At 54.9% G+C, this 23,933-nt stretch overlaps 10 protein-coding genes across 10 annotated transcripts; 5 read left to right on the top strand and 5 right to left on the bottom strand.

The window, feature by feature from the left end:
* Nucleotides 1–468: 468 nt before the first annotated feature.
* B0T15DRAFT_396960 (Translin family-domain-containing protein) lies at nt 469–1,510 on the bottom strand (the record flags this gene model as incomplete). The annotated part of the gene is made up of 3 exons (XM_062864872.1): nt 469–1,186; nt 1,241–1,258; nt 1,317–1,510. 3 exons carry the CDS (start codon nt 1,508–1,510, stop codon nt 469–471), a joined length of 930 nt encoding a protein of 309 aa, XP_062721205.1.
* Nucleotides 1,511–1,858: 348 nt separating this feature from the next.
* On the top strand, nt 1,859–3,760 carry B0T15DRAFT_196694 (PIG-M-domain-containing protein). The gene is made up of 3 exons (XM_062862520.1): nt 1,859–2,755; nt 2,833–3,112; nt 3,207–3,760. Exons 1-3 carry the CDS (start codon nt 1,965–1,967, stop codon nt 3,468–3,470), a joined length of 1,335 nt encoding a protein of 444 aa, XP_062721206.1. The 5' UTR covers nt 1,859–1,964; the 3' UTR covers nt 3,471–3,760.
* On the bottom strand, nt 3,721–6,007 carry B0T15DRAFT_196597 (uncharacterized protein). The gene is made up of 2 exons (XM_062862518.1): nt 4,386–6,007; nt 3,721–4,310 (listed from the first exon to the last, which is right to left on the bottom strand). Exons 1-2 carry the CDS (start codon nt 5,914–5,916, stop codon nt 4,051–4,053), a joined length of 1,791 nt encoding a protein of 596 aa, XP_062721207.1. The 5' UTR covers nt 5,917–6,007; the 3' UTR covers nt 3,721–4,050.
* A 969-nt stretch (nt 6,008–6,976) lies between these two features.
* Nucleotides 6,977–8,476, bottom strand: B0T15DRAFT_196890 (uncharacterized protein). The gene is made up of 2 exons (XM_062862525.1): nt 7,862–8,476; nt 6,977–7,803 (listed from the first exon to the last, which is right to left on the bottom strand). The coding sequence occupies exons 1-2, from the start codon at nt 8,254–8,256 to the stop codon at nt 7,164–7,166; spliced, it is 1,035 nt and encodes a 344-aa protein (XP_062721208.1). The 5' UTR covers nt 8,257–8,476; the 3' UTR covers nt 6,977–7,163.
* A 3,032-nt stretch (nt 8,477–11,508) lies between these two features.
* B0T15DRAFT_196875 (serine protease) lies at nt 11,509–13,331 on the top strand. Its single transcript, XM_062862524.1, has 3 exons — nt 11,509–12,380; nt 12,447–12,600; nt 12,665–13,331. Exons 1-3 carry the CDS (start codon nt 11,796–11,798, stop codon nt 13,177–13,179), a joined length of 1,254 nt encoding a protein of 417 aa, XP_062721209.1. The 5' UTR covers nt 11,509–11,795; the 3' UTR covers nt 13,180–13,331.
* B0T15DRAFT_196794 (uncharacterized protein) lies at nt 13,332–14,157 on the top strand. The gene has a single exon (XM_062862523.1). It carries the CDS (start codon nt 13,483–13,485, stop codon nt 14,095–14,097), a length of 615 nt encoding a protein of 204 aa, XP_062721210.1. The 5' UTR covers nt 13,332–13,482; the 3' UTR covers nt 14,098–14,157.
* B0T15DRAFT_532246 (farnesyl-diphosphate farnesyl transferase) lies at nt 14,155–16,323 on the bottom strand. The gene is made up of 4 exons (XM_062869302.1): nt 15,957–16,323; nt 14,842–15,901; nt 14,627–14,782; nt 14,155–14,515 (listed from the first exon to the last, which is right to left on the bottom strand). Exons 1-4 carry the CDS (start codon nt 16,022–16,024, stop codon nt 14,396–14,398), a joined length of 1,404 nt encoding a protein of 467 aa, XP_062721211.1. The 5' UTR covers nt 16,025–16,323; the 3' UTR covers nt 14,155–14,395.
* A 725-nt stretch (nt 16,324–17,048) lies between these two features.
* On the top strand, nt 17,049–18,399 carry B0T15DRAFT_196941 (epimerase/hydratase). Its single transcript, XM_062862526.1, has 3 exons — nt 17,049–17,290; nt 17,355–17,822; nt 17,889–18,399. Exons 2-3 carry the CDS (start codon nt 17,493–17,495, stop codon nt 18,333–18,335), a joined length of 777 nt encoding a protein of 258 aa, XP_062721212.1. The 5' UTR covers nt 17,049–17,290; nt 17,355–17,492; the 3' UTR covers nt 18,336–18,399.
* Nucleotides 18,400–18,906: 507 nt separating this feature from the next.
* B0T15DRAFT_485050 (X-domain of DnaJ-containing-domain-containing protein) lies at nt 18,907–20,635 on the top strand (the record flags this gene model as incomplete). The annotated part of the gene is made up of 3 exons (XM_062866270.1): nt 18,907–19,012; nt 19,078–20,351; nt 20,429–20,635. The coding sequence occupies 3 exons, from the start codon at nt 18,907–18,909 to the stop codon at nt 20,633–20,635; spliced, it is 1,587 nt and encodes a 528-aa protein (XP_062721213.1).
* A 791-nt stretch (nt 20,636–21,426) lies between these two features.
* On the bottom strand, nt 21,427–23,406 carry B0T15DRAFT_398084 (uncharacterized protein; the record flags this gene model as incomplete). Its single annotated transcript, XM_062864935.1, has 1 exon — nt 21,427–23,406. One exon carries the CDS (start codon nt 23,404–23,406, stop codon nt 21,427–21,429), a length of 1,980 nt encoding a protein of 659 aa, XP_062721214.1.
* Between the last annotated feature and the right edge of the window lie 527 nt (nt 23,407–23,933).

Consider the following 23,933-nt stretch of genomic DNA (forward strand, 5'->3'; position numbering starts at 1 on the left):
GATTTTGGTGTTTAATACTGAGCGATTGCCCCGCATCAGTTCGTGCCTAAGGCAATGCCAGTGGCTTTTTCAAGGGGTCGCCCGATGCCCCACATGTTTCACGCCCATAGCCTTCCCTCGACCTTAGCTTACCTAGTATTTACATAAGGTATGTTGAGGAAAGGCCATATCCCCTCCAGGACCGATGCTGCAAGAAGTCTTATCGGTCGGACCGAGTGAATCGCATCCGCATCTCTCACTGCAGTACTTGCCTCTTGCCAGACCAACAGACCAACAGAGAACCTATTCCTCACAGGTAACTTAGTAATGGCTCCTTGCCAGTAAACTGCCCACGTGCGAACCTGTCAACTCAGATCACCTGTGACATAACTGAGCAAATCTGGGACCAGACATGGAAGTTCAGTGGCTTCCTCCTTCCCCCCTAACCCTCCGCCCCCGATGTGAGTTTGGATGAACAACAACTTGAAGTCACTCCAACTCATCACCCTGGCCCTGATCCCCAGCGCTCAAGTCGGGGATCCAGCCGTTCGGGCGCTCAGTTCCACGAACGATCCGATCATAGCCAAGCTTCTCAACTTTCTGAACCGACTGGCGGGTGACCTGGAGCTTCTTGTACCACTGGAACCGGCCTTCAGGTCCAACAGGCAGCATCTCAAAGAAGGTTCCAAGTTCGTGCATGTCTTGGACGATAGTGCGAGACTCATCATCCTCGCTCCCGGCCCCCTGACCGCTGGCCATGCTACCGCTGAGCGCGGTGGACGTGGTGGCGAAGCGCATCATCTCACCCGTGAGATCAAAGACGCCATAGAGGTAGTCATCGTCGGTGAGGGAAATGATGGGTACTTCCTCTGTAGTGGGTGCCTCTGCTGCCTCCGCGACGCTTTCCGCCGTGTCACCGGCATCACCCATGACCTCGTCCTCCTGGGGGACTGCTCCTTTCCGGCTCAGGTCCTCGACGATCGGACAGAGTTCTGCGTGGCTGATGAGGGTCTGGGTCTTCAGGTAGTGCCCAAAGGTGAGAGCCTCGACGAGCTCCTCGAGACACATTAGATTTCGCGAATAGCGGTAGCGGTTGATGCCCTGTATCTCGGGTGCGAGAGTAGCAAGCAGCTTCGAGATCTCGGCCAGTCGAGAGTCGACCTCCGCCTGGATGTTGGCCGGGAGCTGACTCTCAATTTTTCGTACGCTGACCCAATGGTGAGCCATGAGCGCTTGTGTCATGAGAACAGGGGGTTCATACCGTTGCAATGAGAAGATGCTGAGGACCGTTAGCCTCAGCCCTAGAGCAGCGCTCCCAGATTGCCATGTATTCTCACATCTTCTTACTCAGGGCCGTAATATCCCGCGACGCCTTGACGATGCGTTCTCTGCGATCGTGATGCTCGTCAAGCTCGTTGCGCAGCTGTTCAAATATGGGCGTGTACGCATTTCTCACAACCTGTTTTGGGGCTGGTTTCGGGCCATCTCGCCGCTTTGCATTTCCATTCCAATCGCGCTTGGATCCAGACATGTTGCAATGGCCACGCGTGGTGGTTGGATACTTTGTGTGCTGCTTGCTTATTTGGTTGTCTCTTTCGACGTCAGTGGATGGGATTGACAGACAGGGGGGTGCAGTGGACACTGGACACCCCGGTGTGCAAGAGCCGACCCCAGAAAATGTTAGGGGGCTTCCGCGCCCTGATGAGCAGGGGTCCAACTTCATCTCAGCAACTGACAAGCTCAAAGAAGGGGAAGTTGCTCGACACGCGTTAGATCGGAGGAGTATAGGCCCTTTCGTGAATTTACCCAGTAGAGGAGAAAGCTTAGACGCTGGACACTGCATGGTACAACTGGAGAAACAGATGAAGTCGTGAATCAAAGAGCGAGGTTGGATTGCTCCACTGGGTACCTTAGTGACGGACATCCGAGGACGAAGGGGGTTTATTTCAGCCGACTTTGGAGTGGCGCCGGTCTCTCGGAGAGTCATGGGCAGCCATTCGGAGCCATCCGGGAGGGCGCCATCCTCAGCAACATCCCTCTTCTCTTCCTTCTTCAGCCGGCCTATCCCGCTCTACCTCTCGGCAGCGCTTCTCCGTCTGGTCTTACTCCTCTACGGTCTCTGGCAGGACGCAAACTCACCTGTCAAATACACCGACATCGACTACCTCGTCTTTACTGATGCCGCACGCTTCGTGTCCCACGGTCAGGGTCCCTATGAGCGGGAAACATATCGCTACACGCCGATACTGGCCTGGCTGTTGCTGCCAACAGCACACAAGACAGGTCATGCGCTGTTGGATGCCGCCTTGTTTAGCTCGGGCAAAGTTCTGTTCGCAGCTGCCGACTTGGTGGCCGGACGACTGATAGAGCGCATTCTGGTCAAGTCGATGGATGCTGCAGCGGCGAGGGAGTTTGCGGCTATCTGGTTGCTGAATCCAATGGTGGCCACCATCAGCACGAGGGGTAGTTCAGAGGGCCTTCTGGGAGTGTTGGTTATGGCGCTTCTGTCGGCGGTGATGGCCAGGCGGATCACGCTCGCGGGCTTGTTGCTGGGCTTCGCCGTCCACTTCAAGATCTATCCTTTTATCTACGCGCCAGCAATCGTGTGGTGGATGGACAGGGAGAATATGGGCAACGGACGGCCCGAGGCGAAGAAACCCTCAGCAGCCGTGCCATTGCTGAGCAAGCTAACGTCCTTCATCACCCCGGCCAGGCTACAGCTCGCTGCCATCAGCCTAGCCACCTTCCTCGCCCTAAACATGGCCATGTTCACCATGTAAGTCCTCCCCGAGTTCGACCCTCTCCCAACGAAATAACAAACGTCCTAAACAACGAACCCCCCCATTGCTCTAGCTACGGCCCGCCCTTCCTCCAGCATACCTACCTGCATCACGTAACCCGCATCGACCATCGCCACAACTTCAGCCCCTACAACACACAGCTCTACCTCGCCTCGGCCTTCCCTGCCACCCTTTTCTCGTCCTTATCGCGAATCGAGTCGGTGGCCTTCTTGCCGCAACTCGCCCTCTCGTGCGTGCTCATCCCTCTCGTCCTCGCCAAGAAGGACCTGCCCGCCGCCATGCTCGCCCAGACGTTTGCGTTCGTGACCTTCAATAAGGTCTGCACCAGCCAGGTATGGTGATGCTTAATACCTCTTTACCCATATTTTCCTCTTTCTGGGGAAAGCGAGAGTTTAGAAACTAACTGATTCCGCGGGGGACCACTAGTACTTCCTCTGGTACATGGTCTTACTCCCACTGTATCTTCCGCGCTCCTCCTTCCTCGGGAATAAGATCCTGGGGACCACTGCCCTCGCTCTCTGGGTTGCGGCTCAGGGGTTGTGGTTGCAGCAGGGGTATCAGCTGGAGTTTTTGGGGACGAGCACCTTTCTGCCGGGTCTCTGGCTTGCATCGCTGGGGTTCTTCTTGGTGAACTGCTGGATTTTGGGCATCATCATTGGCGATGTGGGACGACGCCAGTTCGCTATATGACGGTCACGCAATGCACTCGGCGAATATCTGGTGTGATACAAGGCGAAGAAAGTGTCTGTGTGAGGCGTAGGTAGCGTCATTTTGTAGAGGAGAAATAAGTGTCTCTCGTGAGTTCAGTCTTGTGTCAATGCACGGCATCCGCTTGGCCGGTAACTAGTTCATCGGTATCTTGCAACTGCATCTCAAATTCGAGCGTATTAAGGTATCATGCAAAAAAGTATCCGTTCCCTTGGCAGCCACCATCATCCCAAACCCGCTCCGGCACGCCGTAGGCATTTTAGAATGCATGCCTCCTATCACTCAACTCCATGGGTGACCGTCCCGGCCAGATCCCAAATGTCACAATATCCGCCACAATCGAATACCTGCCCTGCGTTCCAAAAGCCACAAGCAGATGCACAAGATATATGGTTACCTTTTACGGGTATCGGGCCCCAGACGCCCCCGGTTGATTACTTCCCGCCCCTAAACGACGAAGCCGGACGAGGGCAAAAGTGTAAGAACTTTCCCCTCGATGCTTGGCTCAAACAATCGAAAATCACATGTGTCTTTTGTGTGGAACAGCATCAGGCACCTGCCCTCACGGAATCGACATCCCGGCGCTCAACAGCGCATAGTTGGACAGCTTCAGCGACATGGCTTTCGACTTGGGAAATTCGGGGCTGAAGTTGATGCGTCCGTTTTTGTTATATCCCATCTCACCAAACGACTCGGATAGCTCTTCGAAAAGGGCCTCAGGTCGGGAGCGGTTGAGCTCGGCGACGATAGCGTCACTCCAAACACCCGAGCACCGACTGTCACGTAAGAGGAAGTATGGGTTGAGCGGTGGGAATGGCGAGTCTGCATAACCGAGTGTGTAAGTAAACGCCATTCGGGAAAATAAGTAGCGGACGTGAGACAGGGAGGACAGCTTACCCAGGTCCACATAGCGAATCCTCAAGTACTCAACCGACTTCAGTCTCCCCAGGGCTCGAATACCGGCAATGACCAGTTCCTCGAATGCGTTGATGAAGTTCATGTCCGTTATGCCGGACCCGGACTCGTTCCAATGCTCCACATTCCGACAGCAGTTCTTCACCGTCAGGTCGATGGACTTGAGGCGTGTCTGTCTGGGGTCCTTGCGCTTGGCCGTGAGGTCGAGGAAGAACTGCTTGCAGACTCTGCCCGTATATGAGATGTGCTCCAGTGACGGGGATGCAGCGCTGGAGGCCAAACGTGAACAGAAGTGCAGCCTGTTGGACACCTTGAGGAAATACGGCGGGAACGACAGTTCCCGACGGTAATCTCCCTCGATGCAGAGGTCGAGACTGGTTAGGCGCATGGGTTTCACGAGAATATCTGCCATGGTGAGGTAGCTCTTGGACTTGGGCTTGCTGTAGGAACCGTGCCACTCCTGCAGGTTGGGCAGCGCCGACATGATCGTCTCAAAGTCCTCTTCCCCTCTTATAAGGTTCCACTGTCCCTTGCAGATAAGCGTGCGTATCGAGCGAATCTTTGGCATCGTCCTGTGCATCTGCTGGCCGGAATCTCGAATCCAGTGTCTGACTTTGGGCGCCTTCTTCCGTTCACCACCCTCTAGCGTCAGGACATAGACCTCTGGGAGACATTCGGCCACGAAATCAAACGCCTCCTCCAAGGAGCAGTTATCCATCGGCAGTACATAGGATGCTGTCGTCAGACCATCGGGCGTGACCGTCGGAAGCGTGTTCGCATTCGACAGCGCCAGGGGCCAGTACTTCGGTTGGAAGACCGGGAACCATATTTCGATGTGCTTGACATAGGATCGCAGATGGGGACGAGCTGAGAAATATGTATGCGCGGCGCTTAACGAATCAACCGAGGCCTTCAACTTGATGTGCCGGTACAGTCGCTCCTGGATCAATATCCTCCATGCCCCGCTCACCAGAGACAGCTCGGACAGCTCTTTCCTCCGAGGGTGCCGTAGGGCGGTCCCCCAGCGCATCACCGAACTCTTTGATGTGGCTGAGACTCGGAAGCCGAAGAGGTGGTCGAGGATGCATTCGTGTATTTCGGCGGGAAGATCATTAAGGCCCAGCCGCGCGCCGACGCTGGTACCAGGCGATTGTAACGTCGATAGATCGGTAGGAACCGGGGTACTCGGGTCTAGAAAGCGGCTAGTTTGACAGCTCAGGCAGCGCAACTCGGTGTTACGCAGTTCCAGTTGGGGAAACGGGGTGCTGCTCGGCCGTGTGGGCGGGATGAAGTCCTGCATTCGCACCTGGTCTAGCGGCGGACTAGGCACCCCAGGCGATACCGGGTTTGACGCCGTCAGCATAATCGACGTGAGCTCGGCAGTCGCATTCCCGTCGTCATCTTCGTGTATCGATTGGGTCCGCTCGAGCCTTGGGACCCGGGTGTCGATTGTGAGAGAGTCGGCATCGTCACCATCTTGGTTGAGGGATGATGGGCCGCAGATTACATCCATTTCTGTTCCCGAGAGAATGTCTACCTATCGCTTTGAATGGTTTCGTAATTCTTGTAGTACCATGGCAGATCAGCGTGGCTTGTCGAGCCAGCGGCAGGAAGAGGATATGGCACAATCGCGGGGGGATTGAGGAAAGCGATCAGGGAAGGTCAAGCGGCTCGGGCGGCGCGGTCGCGGGTTGGTCAGGGATCTCGCGTTAGCTGGGCTACCTTGGTTGTACGTCGAAAAGACGCCGCATATGTGCCTTCCACGATGTTGCTTGGCGGGCGGTTGCAGGTCAAGGTTTTCTTAGACTCTGTTCTTATTTGTATTGTGATCGGAACCACTACCCGAAAGGGTCGCGTGGGTGCGCGGGGTTTGGTTCTGCGATCAGATAACAATGGTGACAGCCCGGGGCAGGTAATTGAAACACGAGGCCACTGTGGTCTTGGCCGGTGCATTGGCGAGTGAAAGGCAGGAGGAGGCACCGTTAATGATATGAAAGGGTACCTATTAGACGAGATAATAAAGGGAATTAGTCCCCGGTTGAAATGAGATAGGAACCAACACTTCTCGCTGAGACGCCACCTTGTCGAAGAATCCAGTGACCGTCGGGACAATGGCCTGGAACCGGCACGCCATCCGGGTCCCGTCATTGATCGGGATCAAGCGGGGCCGCGATCAGCGCATTGCTCGGAAGTAGTAATTCCGGAGCCGGTGCAGTGGTCCCAGAACCGGAAGTGGACCGGGAATTTCCGCAAAGAACATGACTTCGACCCCCCTTCTTTCTATAACTACCCTTTCGATCTCTTCTTGAATGCACTGCCAAGAAGGAAGAGGACGAGAATAATGTCTTTTTAAAGAGATGCTGGCTGATGATTTTTCTCAATGATCTGGGACACGGCTGTTTCGCTCAAGCAAGTCTAGTGCGATTCCGGCCCGGATGTCTCACACCACAGCGTGCTTGAAATCCGATGCGCTGTCTACATTGTAAGTCCTCAGAGTCTCAGATTGCCAGCCGTAGATCCTAGGTATGTCTATGTCAACTATAGACTATAGACCAAGTTCTTACACCCAATCTCTAGAGGATTTGCGTACTCTAATCGCAACCCAAAGGCGCCAATATCCCACCAACTCCCAACAATGCACTAAACCCCATTGTTCTCACGGTATCATTCCCTCTTTCTTCCCAATGTGAACCGCGAATATAGACAAAAACCCCTACAATATTCAATACAAAACACAACCTCTTCGTTGAACCCTCATTGTCACCTCACACCAGGGGTAGTGGGGAGTTCAACCGGTGTCATAGGGGGGTAGCGAAGACGAGGGCTCGCGGTATCGTAAGCAGCAGGCCCTCGGGCAAACAGCTCAGAGCGTCCGCTCCATACCGCATCCAGTTCCGGCTTCAAGTTGAGAGGCGCGCTGATAACCGACGAAGATGGGTCGGAGCGTGACGATGGCCTGGGCTTCGCGTTTCGGCTCCGGCGCAGAATCCAGACGACGGCGATGCTAAACCCACACAGGAGTGCCAATCCACCAATCGCGGCGCCTATGATAGCGCCCATGTTATTGCTGCTATCGTTCTTCGTGGTGCCATCTCCGGTATTGGGGTCGGTCGGCGTTGTCGATACTGAACCGTCAGAGCGAGATTCCGTGGCGCTTGGGACATTGGTTCGCGACTCAGGGCTGGTAGACTGTATCCGACCGGAAGCTGTTGGCGAGGAGCCTGTCGGACGCGATGTTTCTGCCGATGTCGATGACTCCAGATCCAATGCTACAGCAGTTGTGAAGCCGAAGTACACCTCTGTAACGGCTCCTTCCCCACAAGCAAGCCAGGTAACCTGTTGCGCAAAGGGTTGCGGACTCAGAATTGCTGTCGAGCAAGCAGGAAACTTGGCATCCCGGCTGGGTAGGTGAGAAGCGTTAGGATGCGGTCAGGCATTTTCCGCTGATGACTACTCACCAGGTAATCGTACCCAAGGGGGCGCCAGTGAATGTACCATCAGAGAACGGAGCAGTTGACCCACAGCCTGAAGTACAATCATGGCTATCGAAGCATCTCCCAACTAGACTGCACTGTTCTACCGCGATATTGGTGGTAGCACAAAACCCCCAGACATGGTTCGCACCGTCAATCCGGAAGTCACCCCCGAAGTCGGCAGTCCGTGACGCGAATGGATCACCACTGGCGTATATAGTGGACAGTCTGGTCGATATAACCTGTATCCCCATGTCTCGTTTGTGGATAGCCTCTTCCGTGGCATCGTGGTGAGGTTGCTGCCAGCCGAGAAGAGCCACTGCACCCGTCCGTCCGAGGCAACTCAGGAAAAGGAATCGAACAGAAACGGATGTAAACATCGAAGACACTCCCAGACGGAAGAAGCCCGAGCGAGGATCGGTAGGGTATCTACCTCAGGGGCATGAGAACAGGAGGATGGAAGGAGTATCGGTAGGACAAACACGGACAAAGGAGAAACCCGCACGAGGCTCTATTATAGCACGGTTGCCAACAAACCCGCCATGCTCGTTCCCGCCCAGCTGGTTTCATCGTCCCTCGAGTCACTGTTTACTGCAAACCCCTCGAACTAGGTTGGCAACACTCCGCCAATTAAATCGCAGTCGAGCGATTTGCGCGCTTGGTGGCCGCGCTTTCGCGGTCTGCGGCAACTGAGATGTCCGGAATTCGTGTCGCCCGAGCGTAGCACCGGCGCTTAACTTCCGCATCGTTAAACGCCCAGCATTCCGGGTTGCGGACCCCAAGATACCAGTCACTACCTATCTTAGTACCTCTGAGTATGCTATTGTATTCCGCACGTTGAGGTCTCTTGTTCATTTGGTCTCAATTCGAGTGGATTTACATCTTGGGCCCATTGATGAATGTCCCTCCAAATGGGAGGGGATAGATGCCAAAAAGATATTCGCATGTCGCTACCTAGGTATTGAATGTGTCGCCCGAGAAGTCTGGTTAAACATGAGAAAGTGCGAGCGTTACTTGCCATGAGCAACAGTGTTATTATATATGCGAGGTAGGGTAGTACCAAGGAAGTAGCAACATCCAGATATTTGGCCGGGTCCGTAACACTCGTCTCTACCCCGTTCCGCACCTCCGGCTCTGTGGGGATCACGGCCCGTTGACTGCCCGATGGTCCCGACTCCGGCCAGATCCTGACTACGGCCCGGCTTGGCATCGTTCTACCCGTTGTGACCTGTGGGTTTCGGCCAAACCCAGTGGGCAACGCCATAGGTATGTACCTATGGTAACTCCGAACGGGACAAAAGCTTTTCACGCTTGCGTCCTCGAAAAGGGACTTGCGAAGTAATATCCTAAACTATGCCTGGCCAAAAGAGGTGGGTGTGAGATGAGCATCACATTCTGATGTTCTTCTTGACACTTACACGGGCAGCCTTGACAGCCCGTTCCTTGAAGTTTCGGATAATCTGAGCCTCTCGCCTGGGTATGTTCAGTATAGTCATCGGGTTAAACCTACAGTTACAGTACTTATTGTAAAGGCTTATGGAACCGTGTATCTCCATGGATCTCAACGGTGTAACCAAACTAATGGTGCGAGCAACCCTTGAACTGCTAGTACTGTGTATAGGTAGGTTTGTTCTCTTTGTGTAGGTACCTCGGGTGACACTACACTCTCGTTGGATTGGCATAATTGGGCCGATCGATGTGCCTCTTGAATCGATCTGAAGCACGGCGCTCGCTTGGCATTGCTTGTCTTCAATCACCTTCAATTGCTCTGAACCGCACCGATTGCGTTGATGAGAAAGGACGGACCTTGAACACGGTATCCCCACAACAGATCAGGCCATCACCGCTGCGTCCTGACAATACCTACACAGTATGTACGGATAATGCCCAGGCGTTGCCAAATCTCCGACACGGTGGTAGCATTCGGGGACATCACATTCACAACTAAGAGACGTCTCGGCACCCGGTGGGGCGCTACGGAATGCCTGGCGTTTCAGATGCTCAAAACTCGCTGTGCAGCGGGCATGTTCACTTTGATGAATTGAAACCAGCCCCTAGCGAGCCGGACCCCATTTTTGGTGGACCTCTTGTCGGGACGAGACGACAAAAAGCCCCTGGAACAGGCGCGTCTCAGGCGCGTCTACCTAACTGTTTTCCTAGGAAGATCAAAAACATCCCGAGAGTCTATCCCGGCTGACATTTCAAGATTTTATACATAGGATGAAGCAGTACGGCACATAGGACCCAAGTCATTCAGTACAAGTCGGTGTTCCTTCATCTGTGATCCTCATGCAACTTGCAACTCCGAAGCCTGGGTCGGTGCCACCCCACACAGGACTCGCTTATTAACCGGGTGGGGCCTTGTTGCATTCTGGTGATGATGGGAACTGCTACTGCTGAGCTGAGATTTCACTCATCTGGCGGTAGCTGACGTTCTCCCATGGTGCAATTACCTACCAAGCAATTGAAGCAAACCAACTTCCCATCCTCTCAGAACTTCGTTTTGCCGAATAAAGTCTCTGAATGAATCCATGGCATCTGAGCCGCTTCTATTGTCCACGTCAGCAAACGCTATTCACCATAGTACCTACGCGCCCTAACGTTAGTACTTTATCAGTGGGCTTGCACCGCAATCCCATCATGGTGGTTTGCCAAGCTTTGTGGTCGCATGGAGCCGGTCCTGAGCCTCATGGCCATCGCATGGCCCGACATTGTGGCAACCACGCCGACGGTCATTGGGCTAGACCCTGATTGCAGGAGCATTGTATCATTGTCAATGACAATTTGTATCCTCAAGCTGCATCACCTCACCCGCCCGCTGGCGCGGCAGTTGAGAAGCGATGCCCATATTATGGCTCCTGTGGCTCGGTGACTGGGTAGGTGCTGTGCAATCCGCATTACCTACATCCAAGACACGCAAGTGGACAGCCGCCATTGTATGACCGGTTCATCAAAGGCGATCCCTCATGCGCCGGGTTTGCTCGCGGTGAGTTTTCTACCTTCGGCCAGGCGGACTCCCAGGGCCCGGTGGCAAGCGGCCCGGTGCTTGGAGACCTCTAGAGTATCGCAAGAAGCAGCACAATAGCAGCCTAGCTCAGCCTAGCACATCGGATTCAAGCTGGCCTGCAAAAGTTGGCCAATGCGGAGGCGAGGCCGTTCTCTATCCAGGCTTGCCCCTCTGGAGTTAAAGTTTTGTTGACAATGTTGACAGGCTCGGTTAGGACGGCCAAGCACCACGAACGAAAAGTTCTTCCTCTCACGTCACTCCCACAATACAAGCGACGCGAGTTTTGTGTATCTCGAACGTCTCCAGCGTTTGAGGTCGATGCGGAGGTTTCTCGCATGCAACTTGTCGAAACCTGGAGACAGTCTCCGACTGGCGGAGCTGTGCTCTTGGCTGATCTGCCGTTTGACTTGGCATCCACAACAGTCCAGGGGAAAGGCCCCGTCTCTCTGTGACCCCCTGGACGTTGCACACACCAGTAAGACCACAACAGTGAGCGACCATGTTGCTTGGGATCTTCGTTCCTCAAAAGGGGGTTCCTCCGCGGGCCGAAAACTTCATGCGTCCTCTCTCAGTTAAATAGCAGCCGGCCTGCCGCACTGTTGAAGCATTGTTTCCGTTATTAACCTGCTGTCATTGTTGATTCTGTTCCTTCATTCCATTCACTCATTCTCTCGGGTCAAGGCTCTTTCCCGCCATCGCCTTCGAGCCCTATATCTTGACTTGTGTGCTGCGCATCTTATAGATACCACTTCCTCTCTGGGAACTGTGTCTACATACCCGTGCTTCACTTCTCTGCCTCAGCCTTGGCAACTCCAAAGGCCTTGCCCCTGGTGGACATCGTTTTTCTCTTTTCCGTTCCAATCACTTCTCAGCCCATATCAGTAATTCCAAACAACACTCGTCACCGAAGCAATGGCCGGCCGACTGCTCACCGCCCTCACCTTTGCCCTGTCCGCCTTGGGCGTGGCGGGCCTCCCTCAGCCATCCAGCAACTATATCGGAGTGCCAATCTCCAACCCGGACGCGAAGAACACCATCCCGAACAGGTACATTGTTGTCTACAACGACAGTTTCAGCCATGACGAAGTCACAGCCCACCAGACCACCGTCATCAAGACGATAGCCAAGCGCAACATCGGCAAGCGCAGTCTCAGTGGGAGGTCCCTGTCGACCCATGTCAGCACCTTCATGATCAACAACTGGCATGCTATGGCTCTCGACGCCGACGATCTGATGATCAATGACATCTACGCGGCCAAGGAGGTTAGCTACATCGAGCAGGACGCCTATGTCAGCCTCAACCAGAGGCAAAGGCAGACCGGGGCACCAAACGGCCTGGCTCGCATCAGCCATGCCCAAGGCACCTCCGGGGGTTATGTCTTCGACAGCAGCGCTGGCGAGGGCATTACGGTCTATGTGGTCGACACGGGCATCCGGGTCACGCACAGCGACTTCGAGGGCCGTGCGACTTTTGCCGCCAACTTTGTCAACGATGTTGTATGTTGGGCCCCTGAGACAAGATCCCTCTGCGTATCGAAGGCACGAGTCGCTCACTTCCTCTAGGATACCGACGAGAACGGCCACGGAAGCCACGTTGCTGGCACCATCGCCGGTAGGACTTTCGGTGTTGCCAAGAAGGCCGATCTAGTCGCCGTCAAGGTTTTGGATAAGGACGGGGCTGGTACGAACTCGGGTGTCATCGCAGGGATGGAGTTCGGTAAGAAAACCCCTAGCTGCCCGCCCTCGTAAGGAATGAGGGTCATGCTAATATGCCTGGACAGTCGCCAATAACGCCACTGCCACCGGCCGTGCCGGCAAAGCCGTGATGAACATGTCTGTTGGCGGCTCCTTCTCCCAGGCTGTCAACAGGGCCATAAACAATGTTGAAGCTGCCGGCGTTGTCCCCGTCGTGGCAGCTGGCAACGAGAATCAGAACGCGGCCAACACTTCTCCTGCATCTGCCGAAAGGGCCATCACGGTCGGCGCAATTGATCAGCGCACTGATGAGAAGGCTTTCTTTTCCAATTTCGGCCGGATTGTCGATGTCTTTGCTCCTGGCGTCGATGTGCTGAGCGTCGGTATCAGGAGTGACGACGATTCCGTCCGGAAGGACGGCACTAGTATGGCCTCGCCCCACGTCGCTGGTGTTGCGGCCTACCTGATGGCGCTTGAGGGGATCACGGGAGTGCAGGATGTGGCCAATCGCATCAAGGAGCTTGCGCAGGCGTCTGGTGCGACGGTGAAGAACAACGTTCCTGGAACGACCAACTTGATTGTCAACAACGGCAACCTTTAAAGAGCAATGGGCCACTCCCGATGTCCCAGGGGCTAGGGCATTTCGTTTCTGACAGCAGGTTCTGTATATACGCCACCATAACATTTTAGATGATGCATGAGGAGCAGATCCCATGTCCTGGTCTGTACATATACACGGATGGTTTTCATGAGATGCTATGGGACACCTGTGGTTGATAAATCGGTTTGGACATTTGATGAGGCACCCAAGCAACCCTACTCTGGGCCTCTCCAACATGGTCACCCTTCGAATAGAAAGACATCGCAACAGATCCGTTGAACTGCGCAGTTCGTTGAGAGCGCCATGCCGCCAATGCCGACCATGTCAAGGGGTGGTGACACTTGGTCCGAGTTCTGGGTCTTGCAGGGTGTTTCAGCAAGGACGGGTTTCAAGCTGGCAACGTCACCTCTGAGCGTGGACCCGGGCGATGTAAAGAATATGGATATACTCCGTACGGGCACAGTGAATTCAATCGGTTGCTGTCGGAGATCTTTCACCTCAAACAAATACAGTGATAGAAGCCTAAACAAAGCCCGAAGAAGTCCGTCATTGACCAAGAACGCGCTGAGTCCGGCGTCGATCCTCAGCTTCGTGTCTCGAGCACGCCCTGAACGCCAAGCCGAAACACCATGCACGAGTGCCAAGCAGCAACGACTGGCTCGGCGTGGCCCAGGAAGTTCGTGGGTGACCTTATTAACCGCTCGTCCACATCCAAGCTGCCTACTTCTCTCCAAGACGCACAAGATATGTCCGCAGTCCGCCCTCAACAAGCCATTCCGTCAAGAGGGAAAGGCCCAGCCGTGGGCGTGCCCGGATACCGGGCTACTTGCAATGGGGGGTTTTCATATCAGCACATCTTCGGCACAACCACAGCCATCGAGCCCATCTTCCCCCGGGAGGAGGACGACAGGCGACTGAATTGCAATTTGACATCCGTGCTTTCTCATGACGGAACCCGCGGCAAAGACAAGGCAGGTGCCATGGCACTGAATGTAAGAGGACTAGAAATTAATGCGTGTCTATCAAGTCAGTACTAGATATGTCCGGCCCTCTCTGCCTCGAATCATGCCTGCCAGATCCGCGCCTCGTCAGTCGCTCGTAATCGTGTACATACATGACCACTTTACCAAGGGGTATGTCATTAGTAAGGTATATAGAACAGGTGAATCAAAGGCTCTCCGTGTGAGCCTGTCTGTCTGGCAACTAGGCAGACATCTCACAACTCCTCGTGGCCACCCAGCACGGGTGTTGGGCTCCTAACGCTGCCGCCCAGAGCTTGGTCAAGGTTGTTGAAAACTTTGTCCATGCGGGCGCCCATGAACCATGCAATTCCGACCTGTGATTGAGGTTAGCCGAGGAAAAAATGTGAAAGTAGCGCGTCTCCACCACGGGCACGGAGAATGTGATATCCCGATATTCTAGGGTCTTTGGGGAGTGGGGGACTCACCATCAGAAGCCCAATGAGAACCAACGTTGACAGTGCGGAGAGCACGAGGAAGACAGCATCCATTGTGTCCATTCCGGGTTCATTTGTTGCCTTCTGCCCTGCTGCGAGCTTCTTGGGATCCTGCGTGGGGAAGATGGATTCGATGAATTTTTCAATCTGTTACTCTCGTCAGACCTTCGCTGTCGCTGAGCGTAGAGTAGCATAATACGACATACCTTCCCACACTGCGCGCTGATAGCCAGGAAGTTTGGATCCCTTGGGTCATTCTTCTTGTGTATCCTCCTGGCGTATCTCCGGAACACGTCACACACGAGGCGCAGGTTCTGCGTTGATTCCATCATCAGCTGGCAGGCGTCGCCCTTGGTAATCTTGACATTCCTCTCGAAAATGGCCGGGTTGCGGAAGACCAGTTCCAGGGTTGCAATAGCCATGCTCTGAGGGATCGCGACGAAGTTGAACACGCTCTGGTCCCGGATGCCAGCCATGTAGAAGAGACATTCGTCGGCGTGCTTGAGCGCATTGAGCACCATTTCCGAGCTGCACTGGAGCGCCTTCTCGCGATGTTCGGGCGCAAAAAGATCATCCCAATTGTCGACGTACTTGCTCCAGATCTCCTTGGGCCAGAAGCGCCTCTTGTCAAGCCAGTCCTCATGCACGTCGCGGATGATGTTTGTCTTCTGGAGAAACTGGCCCATGCTTTCTGTCAAGTCCGTGCGCACTAGCAGCTGTGGGTTGGCGAGCTCGCTGGTGACGAAGAGTCGGGTCAGGCCTTCACCCACAAGGCCGGCCACGTAATGGCAGTACAACTCGTACTCCGGGACTGTGTTGACTCCGTTGATGTTGTGCTCGGCATTCAGGGCATAATCGGCCATGCCATTACCCATCTTGATGGTTATATCCTTGATGATCTCGTAGTAGGGCTTCTTCACCTTCTTCAGTTCCGCGACGACATTGTCAAAGTGCACGAGGAGCTCGCGATCCTTTTCGTTGGGCCCGTTCTTGTCAAATGTCCACCCATCCTGCTCCATAAACTCGTGGAAATTTCTCAGCAGTGGCTCTTTCTCCTTGATGTCGATTGTCATGTCGTCCTCGATGGTGTCGAGGCCGCGTAGTACCAGGTAGAACGTGCAAACTGGCATGAGGAGTTCGGGGTTCAGTTCTTGAATGACAGCAGCAAATGACCGCGAGGTCAGCTCGAGATAGTGGAAGCATGCTTTCTCCGTGGGCGTCTCCTTGGAAGGGTCGCGCCTATGGACGGGCTCGTGCCATACTTTCCTACAAGGGAAATCAGTAAGCAGTCGCCGAGAAGGCCGGGAATAGTAAAGCGCACCACTGAACAATGGATCTGAGCTCGTTCGGATGGAAAAGGTAGTAGATGGCTTTTTTGACAGCCCCCATTTTCGGTCTTTCGGCCGGTGTGAATGCTCAGAACGTTGAGACACCGGTAAGGAGTGGCTGCTGTCGGTGAGACACGCGGCCGCGATTCGGACGGGCGGAAAGATGCTCCGGAATGCTGTGAGGTCGAGACGCTCACTTCGACGCAAGATCTCTCACTAGTTGATCTCTTTGAACTCCCAGCAGATGGCACGCGCTCGTAGAGGAATCGACGAACAAAGTGCGGAGAAGGGCTCGAAGGGCAGACGGATACTAGTAGTGTAGAGTAAGCGCGTCGAGGCTCCACAAGAAATTGTCTTTCTCCATACCCTGAGGCGGACAAGAAGAGCTGGCTGTGCCTGACGCCAACAGCGGATACCGGTGGATAGCTCCACTTTTCCGCCGCCAGATCCAGGGCCCGCAGTCCATTGGCCAATCGCACGAGGTGCCGACGGAGCGTCTCTTCACCGAACGCCTCCGTCCCCGGGCCCTGCGCTGCTCCCGTCTCTTCTATGATGGTGCCAGTGTTCGCTGTTCACACTTCACTGCCATCCAGATTTAAGAGTCCCGTCGCTTGGAGCTAACAGCATTGCAACTGGTGCTAGTCACGAGTATCTCTGATTGTCGCCTGAAATGGAACAGCCACCTGTATCAACAAGGTGTGTTCGCCGAAATTGATTCGGCCTGCCTCGGACCCTAACTTGTCTCCAACAACCTTTCTCCCTTCTCACCAACTGTCAGACTCCACGGATTAATTTTTGCAGTTGTGCCATAACGCTGGAGAAAAAGCCGGTTCTATCAAGTCTTTTCTGAGCATAGCTTGATGATCAAGCTGAACTCACTGGCAGTTTACGCCACTTGTAAGCTACCTAATATGGCCATTATTGTTGTTGCATTAATGTAGACATCATTGGATGACCAAGAAAGTCGCAGTCGGAGGCAGTTTCTACACCACAACTCCTGATCTGGAAGCACGGAGCTAGGTGATGCCGCTCGCTGCATCTGCATGACGGCAAGTAGGTATCCGGCTTTCGAGTCAGCGCAACCTATTGGTGTAGCAGCAGCATGCAGCCGTTCGGCAGCTTGCGGCTGGTCGACGTCGTCGTTATTACCACGGTAGCCACTTGGCAGCCGAGTTACCTTGAATATGTATAATCTGGCTCCTTGAGTATAAGTTCTCGACCAGCCGGTGTTGCTCTCGCTATGCCTCAGCCTCCTGCTGTCAACATCTCGCCACTCTTCCTTCTAGGAACGCAGCGGAGATACGCCTGCACCCCAAAATCGAACAAGGTAAGTGCAGGTATAAAGATCCGTCTCACCAGCTATTCGAATTAACCAGGCGACTTGGTCCAAGCTGGTGGATGTGATAATGGGAGCAAGCGGCACAAAGGAGGTTCGACAGCATCGCTTCTTGATCTGGGGCGGCGATGGCTGAATCGCTGGGCACCTCAAGACCCTGTTAGAGAAGCAGGGTAAAGATGTGTACATAGCGATGGTCCGGATGGAAGATCGCGAAGCTGTCCTCAGAGAGCTTATCCGGGTCCAGCCAACGCACGTCGTGGATGCTGCGGGCTGCACGCGACGGCCCAACGTCGACTGGTGCGAAGACCACAAGGAGGCAACCATCAGACCCAATGCCATCGGCACGCTGAATCTAGCCGATTGCTGCTTCCTGCGGCACATTCACTGCACTGTGTTCGCCACCGGATGTATCTACCAGTACGATGAGACGCACCCGTTGGGAGGACAGGGCTTCCTCGAGACCGACCCAGCCAACTTTGCCGGCAGCTTCTACAGCATGACCAAGGCCCACGTTGAAGAGGTAATGTGCTCAGATCCTCGCTCCCCTGCAGTCACGCTGACCTTGGTCTCTCCTGGCAACGGCCAGATCATCAAGCATTACAATAACTGCTTGATCCTCCGATTGCGCATGCCGGTCTCGGACGACCTCCACCCGCGCAGCTTTGTGACCAAAATCACCAAGTATAAGCACGTGGTGGATATATCGAACAGTCACACGATCCTGGCGGATCTGCTGCCAGCCGCAATCCTGTTGGCCGAGCACGGCGAGGTGGGCGTTTATAACTTCACCAATCCGGGCGCTATCTCCCATAACGAGGTGCTGACCCTGTTCCGCGACATTGTGCGACCGGTCTTTACCTGGAAGAACTTTAGCATCGACGAGCAAGCGAAGGTAATCAAAGCCGGCCGCAGCAGCTGTAAGCTGGATATCACCAAGTTGGTTGCTAAACTGAAAGAGTATGGCTATGATATTCCGGAAATTCACAAGGCATACCGGTGTTTTGGAAGGATGAGAGCCACTGGTATCCAGTAGGTAATTAAGTACTAGTAGTACATTAAAAATGTATGTACTCGGACAATACAATACGCAGTACCTGTCGATGTAGTGTATCTTACAGGAGATAACGTGGATACCTTACATACATACATACATGTTATCCGTACATACCTTACGTAACAGGGCTCGCACTCTCACCCCGCCTCACCTGAGGTGGGCTGCAGCGCGGAGATTCCCGCTGCCGGATACGTCAGATTTACAGTTAGTTTGGGCTTTGCCTGGCTTTTACATCCCCTCCGGGTCAGTTGGCCTTCCAGTTGCGCAAGAATCACCTGAACCTGAGCGACCACGATTCTAGAGTCACTAACACGCTACACCAGAAGCTAAAAGTCTGAGAGGACACATCTCCCAGTATTCGTCGCCGGTCTTTAAATCCCATAAATATTACCTGGCCGGGACAGCCTCGCAATTCACGTGTAAGACAATTAATTAAGCCCTCGACGGGCTCGAGGAGGCAGGAGGCATATCCTCGAGCAACCAAAACAAAAGCAATCTGACCGACGTCCAGATCCCGGACTCGCGTCACTTGAAGCTTCTCACCGTTGCCATGGTGGTCGACACCGCATATTACGACATTCTCGGCGTCAAACCGACGGCCACCGAACTCGAGATCAAAAAGGCCTACCGGAAGCTCGCCATCGTCCACCATCCTGGTAAGCAACCATCCGTCACCTCCCTCCTTTCAGCTTGCACCAGTGCTGACCGGCTGCCTCCAAAGACAAGAACCCAAACGACCCGACGGCCCATACGAAGTTTCAAGAGATTGGTGAGGCCTACCAGGTCCTGTCCAACGAAGACCTGCGTAAGGCATACGACAAGTATGGAAAGGAATCGGCCCGCCCCACCGAGGGCTTCGTCGACCCTGCTGAGTTTTTCACAAGCATTTTTGGCGGCGAGGCGTTCATGGACTGGATCGGGGAGATCAGTCTGATGAAGGACCTGACCGCCACCATGGATATCACCATGGCCGGCGCCGAGGATGAGGAAGGGGCGGAAGAAGCGGCCACGGCAACGGAGCCCTCTAAAGATGGCGAGTTTCCGGGCACAGAAGACGCGATCAAGGAGAGCTTGAAGACCGCCGAAGGTGCGGGCCCCGCCGGGTCTCCGAGCGAAAAGAGTGAAAAGAAAGCGGTGCCGACGGTCGTAGTCGAGGATGAGAAGAGCACCGGGAAAGCGGACGCACCACCGCGCTATCCCCCGAAAGTGCCTTCGCCAGGGCCCGGTTCTGGAGCTTCAACGCCGCGGAGCGGCCGCGCGACCCAGATTCCCATCCGGCCGGCTCTCATGGACAGACCATCGGACGAAGCCGCACAGGCGTACGGAGATACTGCACTGCATGAAGGGAAGCGCAAGGACAAGAAATCCAAGTCGGGCCTGACAAAGGAGCAGAGGGAGCAGCTAGCAGCCTACGAAAAGGAGCGGGCACGAATCCGGCAGGAGCGCGTCGATATGCTCGCGCGGAAACTGCTAGATCGTGTTTGTGTCTGGACGGAAACGGACAAGAGCAAAGACGTCACGGTAGCCTTTCAAGAGAAGACGCGGCTCGAAGTCGAGGATCTCAAGATGGAATCCTTCGGCATCGACATACTGCACGCCATCGGCGCCGTCTACGTCAGCAAAGGCACCACACTCCTACGCAGCCAAAAGTTCTTTGGCATGGGTGGCTTCCTTAGCCGTATGAAGGATAAGGGCACGCTCGTCAAGGATACATGGAATACCATCAGCAGCGCCATCGACGCCCAGCAGACAATGGAGGAGATGGCTCGGCTGGAGCAGCAGGGCGGTGAGGAGTGGACAGAAGAAAAGAAGTCCGAGTACGAGCGGCGAGTGACGGGCAAGATCCTGACCGCCGCCTGGCGGGGCAGCAAGTTTGAGATCCAGAGCGTGCTCCGCGACGTCTGCGACGCCGTACTGAACGACAAGAAGGTGCCGCTGGCCAAGAGGCTGGAGCGGGCACAGGCGCTTATTCTGATTGGCGAGATCTGCTCCAACGTAAGTTCTCGCCTGCTTCGAGTCATTCGGCCTATACTATCCGAACGTGAACTTAACTGACTGGGGTGACATTACAGGCCAAGCGTAGCCCGGAGGAAGAGGGTGACTACATGGCGTTTGAGCAACTAGTCGCCGAGGCCGCCATGAAGAAAGAAAAAGAGTCCAAGAAGAAGGGTAAAGAAAAGAAGGACAAGGTGGACAAGGGGGAGAAGTATGGGGACAAAGCCTGGGTCGACGCAGCCTCGGCAGCGGCTAATGACGCACCTAACGTGCCCAAGTCATGACAGAGTGTGCATCGTTTCGGTATAGCGGTTTCGTGAATGGCAACAGGTTTGCAGTATGTCTGTCTTCGGGAGCCCGGTTGGTCTGGTTTCGATGCGAGAAGAGTTCGACGAGTAGTGATGCACCCAGCGTCCGCAACCTCCTCTCATGTTCCGCTTGTTGTATATAAGTCGCCTGATAAGATATAGAGCCTCTAATTCTTTAGACAACATCGGACGGGCTGGGGGACTAGCAGTGCTGACTATTAACCCCATCGCATCTAATACTCTCGGCGCACATCATCTCCTGTACCAGCAACAGGGGGTTTCAAGACATTGGTACGTATTATCAAAATCCAGATACGAAGATGTAATACAATCCAACACCGACGTACGGCTTCCCTTGGGCAGCTACGGTGCCTGCGCTCCTTTCTCTTATGGCTGGGTATCTAGTACTGCATGTAGTCCGACAAAAGAAACTGCTAGAAGGGCAGGCTTCGGCTGGGCCCTACCAAGAAAGTCGATGCGGCGCAGGGTAGCCTTACACAGGGCCAGAAATATGTGATATGGAAGAAAGAAATAGGGCAGTGCGAGATTGCTTTCGCCTGCAAACTGACGTCCGGGCCCGCAAGACTTCCCTGTATCCCACGCAATGCAACCAAGCCAAACCCAAGATCCCGATGCCCAATGCTAGCCAAAACTCCCTACTATGAAATAGAACAACAACGATAGACATCTTGTGAGAGGTGAGAGGGCTGTCCCCGCATGTGCAGAGGCATGCGAGCCTAGCTATTTCGAGTTTTCGATGTTTCTTTTCAGCCGCCATCCGCCGGCAGTTCGATACCGCTGTCCCTATCTTGCGGATCTTTGCTCCATGTGGTCATCGTCTCAGGCTCGGCGAGGGACCCTCGGCCCAGAGCGTCTATCGCGTATATGGTCTCATCTCCCAAGGTGTTATCCTCAGCTGCGTCATCGCCGCGCGCTCGTCTCTCTATCTCCTCGGGGGCGAGTACTCTTCCTCCCAACTCGACATCGCTGACCCGGACCTGATAAGCAAGCGCCCGTCTGCCCTCCTTGATCAACTCCTCGGTCCATCCCAGACACCGTTTCAGGCTTTGGTTGATCTTTTGGCTGTCGATGAGCAGTTGCTGATGTTTCGAGATATCCAGCTGAAGTCGCCGCTCGTCTCTTCGACGTTTCTCGTGGCGCAGTGCGCTCGCATCAGGGTTCGGCTCCCCCGAAGCCTCTGAGCTCGACATGTCATCCTCATCATCAAGCTCCTCTGCCTCTTCTAACTCGGCGCCCTCAGCCGCAACCTCGCTCTGTTCCTCGCTCAGGTCGTTCAGGCCCAACCCCGCTCCCGCCAATCCCTCACCGTCTGCCGTAGAGTCTGACGGGATCCGGCTGCCGGCAGAGCCCAGGCTTAGTTGTCCGGACCGGGACAGACGCTGGTAACGTCGCAGCTCAGCTGTTTGTTTCCTCAGCTGCCGCTCCAGCGTACGGTTGATCGCTTCGAGGCTAGCATTCGTGATCTGCAAATCTTGGACTTTGCGTTCTCGTCGCGCACTAGCAACCAGGTCCTCTACCTGGCCATCCTGTGATAAATTGGTCGGGCTGTTGAGGGACTCGGCTTTAGCTTCTTCAGATTCCGCCAAGTCCTCAACAGCCTGAAGCAAGGAGCTGAATCCCCCCGAGGCCGTGTTACTCGGGAACGTCGAACTGTGACGAGGGCTGGACGGAGATGTGCTGCCAGGCGAAGTAACAGAACTGTGGGCCGGGGTCACTTTTACGGTGACAGGCAGTTCGATGATGGTTGCGCTCTTGGTGCGAGAGTGAGACTTTGTGGGCCGACAAGGAGGCTCAGTATTCGCTTTCACCTGACTCGCTTGATTGCCGCTCTGGATATGTGACGCCGAAACGGGCGATCGTGGTGACAAGATCGTAGAATTGCGGGGACTCTTAGTCGCCATCTGTTGGGGGGACCTTCCAGGTGATGGAGCTCTCGCATTGCTGCCTTGCCTGCCCCTCGGCGCTCTGGACGACATGGAGACAACCGATCCTGGACCTGGTCGTGCTGACGAGCCAATCTTCGCTGGCGGTTGTAGTTCAGGGGCTCCGTTTGCATAGACAAACTTGGTTGTCAAGGTGTCCTGTGAAGGAGAGGGAGATGCCAAGGTCGGGGAAAAGGGCCTGGGAGGGCCGCTCTGCCGTTCAGGTACGGCATTTCCGTTTGCGTAGAAGAAAGTTGCCGATTTCGGCTGCTGCGGTGCAGATGTCCGTACACTCGCAGCCTGCGGCGGCTGCTTTTGAGCCTCGGACGCATAGAAGAATTTTGAGTCCCTGTCTGGTTTCGCTCCATGGCTAGCCTCGGAAGCGGTCCTAAAAGCTACCACTGGCCGCCTGGGTAACTGCTCCGTCCCCGATCCTGGAACTCCCAATCCCGGCCGTGTCTCCAAAGGATCATGACGATCCGGATTTGGCGTGCCGCTTGGAGTGCTGTTAGCACTATCGACGCGGCTCTGTCTCGAACCTGACCGCGGTGTGATGTTGCTGCTCAGGAAAGCCGACACAGGCGACATCAGCTCGTCTTTGTCGTGAGAACTCGTGGCATTGGCGGCCAGGGTCGATTCGGGTGCGGTGCGTCGTGCGAGGGGTGTTGAAAGTGTCGAATTTGGGTGTTGTGATGCCGGTGACCGGCCCGCGATTTTGGGGGTCAGGGGCGGAGGTTTGTTTACAGCCCGTGCCAAAGCCGGCTGCCGATGGCTCACGGCAGATGGCCGGTCATACGGCGGCATCCTGGTCGCCGCCAACGGGAGTGATCTTGGTCCGGGTCCTGGTTTCACAGCCCGCAACGCCGGCGTGGCATTTTGGTCTCGCAGCTGCAATGGATAGCGAGACGGGGGCGGTGTGGTCGCTGCTGCAGCACAAGTGGTTTCTGTGGTGGTGATCCGTGCCGTTCTCTTGCCCGCGGCAGTCGTGCTCGTCGTTAAAATGCCCGCAGGCGGCCTTTTCTGAATGGTCTCCGTTGTGAGCAGAAAATTACCTGTCGCGCCAGTAGATGAGTAGGAGGCAGGACGTTGGAATGCACCGGCTTTGAGAGTCGTCGATGAAGGCGGTGGCATTGCGTCCAGAACTAGGTGTAGTGGGGAGTCCCACAAGTGATGAGAGTGGGAAATGTCCACGGGCAAGTTAGCTAAACCCTGTGAGTCCCGTTTTGGGCCGCTCTAACTGGTCAAATTACAACAGTGGGGATTGGCCACTCCCGTGAGATCGAACTGGAGATTGCTGGCTGAACAACGGAAGGAAACGGAGGACAAGGCAT

The sequence above is a fragment of the Chaetomium strumarium genome, assembly GCF_033439665.1.
Source record: "Chaetomium strumarium strain CBS 333.67 chromosome Unknown B0T15scaffold_4, whole genome shotgun sequence".
Taxonomy (NCBI): Eukaryota; Fungi; Ascomycota; class Sordariomycetes; order Sordariales; family Chaetomiaceae; genus Chaetomium; species Chaetomium strumarium.

What these genes read in the sequence shown, in the direction of transcription:
- B0T15DRAFT_196694 (XM_062862520.1), top strand. Translation starts at nt 1,965, where the DNA reads ATGGGCAGCCATTCGGAGCCATCCGGGAGGGCGCCATCCTCAGCAACA. An exon ending in AACATGGCCATGTTCACCAT is followed by an intron (nt 2,756 to 2,832) that starts GTAAGTCCTCCC and finishes CCATTGCTCTAG; the next exon opens with CTACGGCCCGCCCTTCCTCC. An exon ending in ATAAGGTCTGCACCAGCCAG is followed by an intron (nt 3,113 to 3,206) that starts GTATGGTGATGC and finishes GGGGACCACTAG; the next exon opens with TACTTCCTCTGGTACATGGT.
- B0T15DRAFT_196597 (XM_062862518.1), bottom strand. Translation starts at nt 5,916, where the DNA reads ATGGATGTAATCTGCGGCCCATCATCCCTCAACCAAGATGGTGACGAT. An exon ending in GATTCGCTATGTGGACCTGG is followed by an intron (nt 4,311 to 4,385) that starts GTAAGCTGTCCT and finishes TCGGTTATGCAG; the next exon opens with ACTCGCCATTCCCACCGCTC.
- B0T15DRAFT_196890 (XM_062862525.1), bottom strand. Translation starts at nt 8,256, where the DNA reads ATGTTTACATCCGTTTCTGTTCGATTCCTTTTCCTGAGTTGCCTCGGA. An exon ending in CCCTTGGGTACGATTACCTG is followed by an intron (nt 7,804 to 7,861) that starts GTGAGTAGTCAT and finishes TCACCTACCCAG; the next exon opens with CCGGGATGCCAAGTTTCCTG.
- B0T15DRAFT_196875 (XM_062862524.1), top strand. Translation starts at nt 11,796, where the DNA reads ATGGCCGGCCGACTGCTCACCGCCCTCACCTTTGCCCTGTCCGCCTTG. An exon ending in CCAACTTTGTCAACGATGTT is followed by an intron (nt 12,381 to 12,446) that starts GTATGTTGGGCC and finishes CACTTCCTCTAG; the next exon opens with GATACCGACGAGAACGGCCA. An exon ending in CATCGCAGGGATGGAGTTCG is followed by an intron (nt 12,601 to 12,664) that starts GTAAGAAAACCC and finishes ATGCCTGGACAG; the next exon opens with TCGCCAATAACGCCACTGCC.
- B0T15DRAFT_196794 (XM_062862523.1), top strand. Translation starts at nt 13,483, where the DNA reads ATGCCGCCAATGCCGACCATGTCAAGGGGTGGTGACACTTGGTCCGAG.
- B0T15DRAFT_532246 (XM_062869302.1), bottom strand. Translation starts at nt 16,024, where the DNA reads ATGGGGGCTGTCAAAAAAGCCATCTACTACCTTTTCCATCCGAACGAG. An exon ending in CTCAGATCCATTGTTCAGTG is followed by an intron (nt 15,902 to 15,956) that starts GTGCGCTTTACT and finishes TTTCCCTTGTAG; the next exon opens with GAAAGTATGGCACGAGCCCG. An exon ending in TCAGCGCGCAGTGTGGGAAG is followed by an intron (nt 14,783 to 14,841) that starts GTATGTCGTATT and finishes CGAGAGTAACAG; the next exon opens with ATTGAAAAATTCATCGAATC.
- B0T15DRAFT_196941 (XM_062862526.1), top strand. Translation starts at nt 17,493, where the DNA reads ATGGTCCGGATGGAAGATCGCGAAGCTGTCCTCAGAGAGCTTATCCGG. An exon ending in CCAAGGCCCACGTTGAAGAG is followed by an intron (nt 17,823 to 17,888) that starts GTAATGTGCTCA and finishes GGCAACGGCCAG; the next exon opens with ATCATCAAGCATTACAATAA.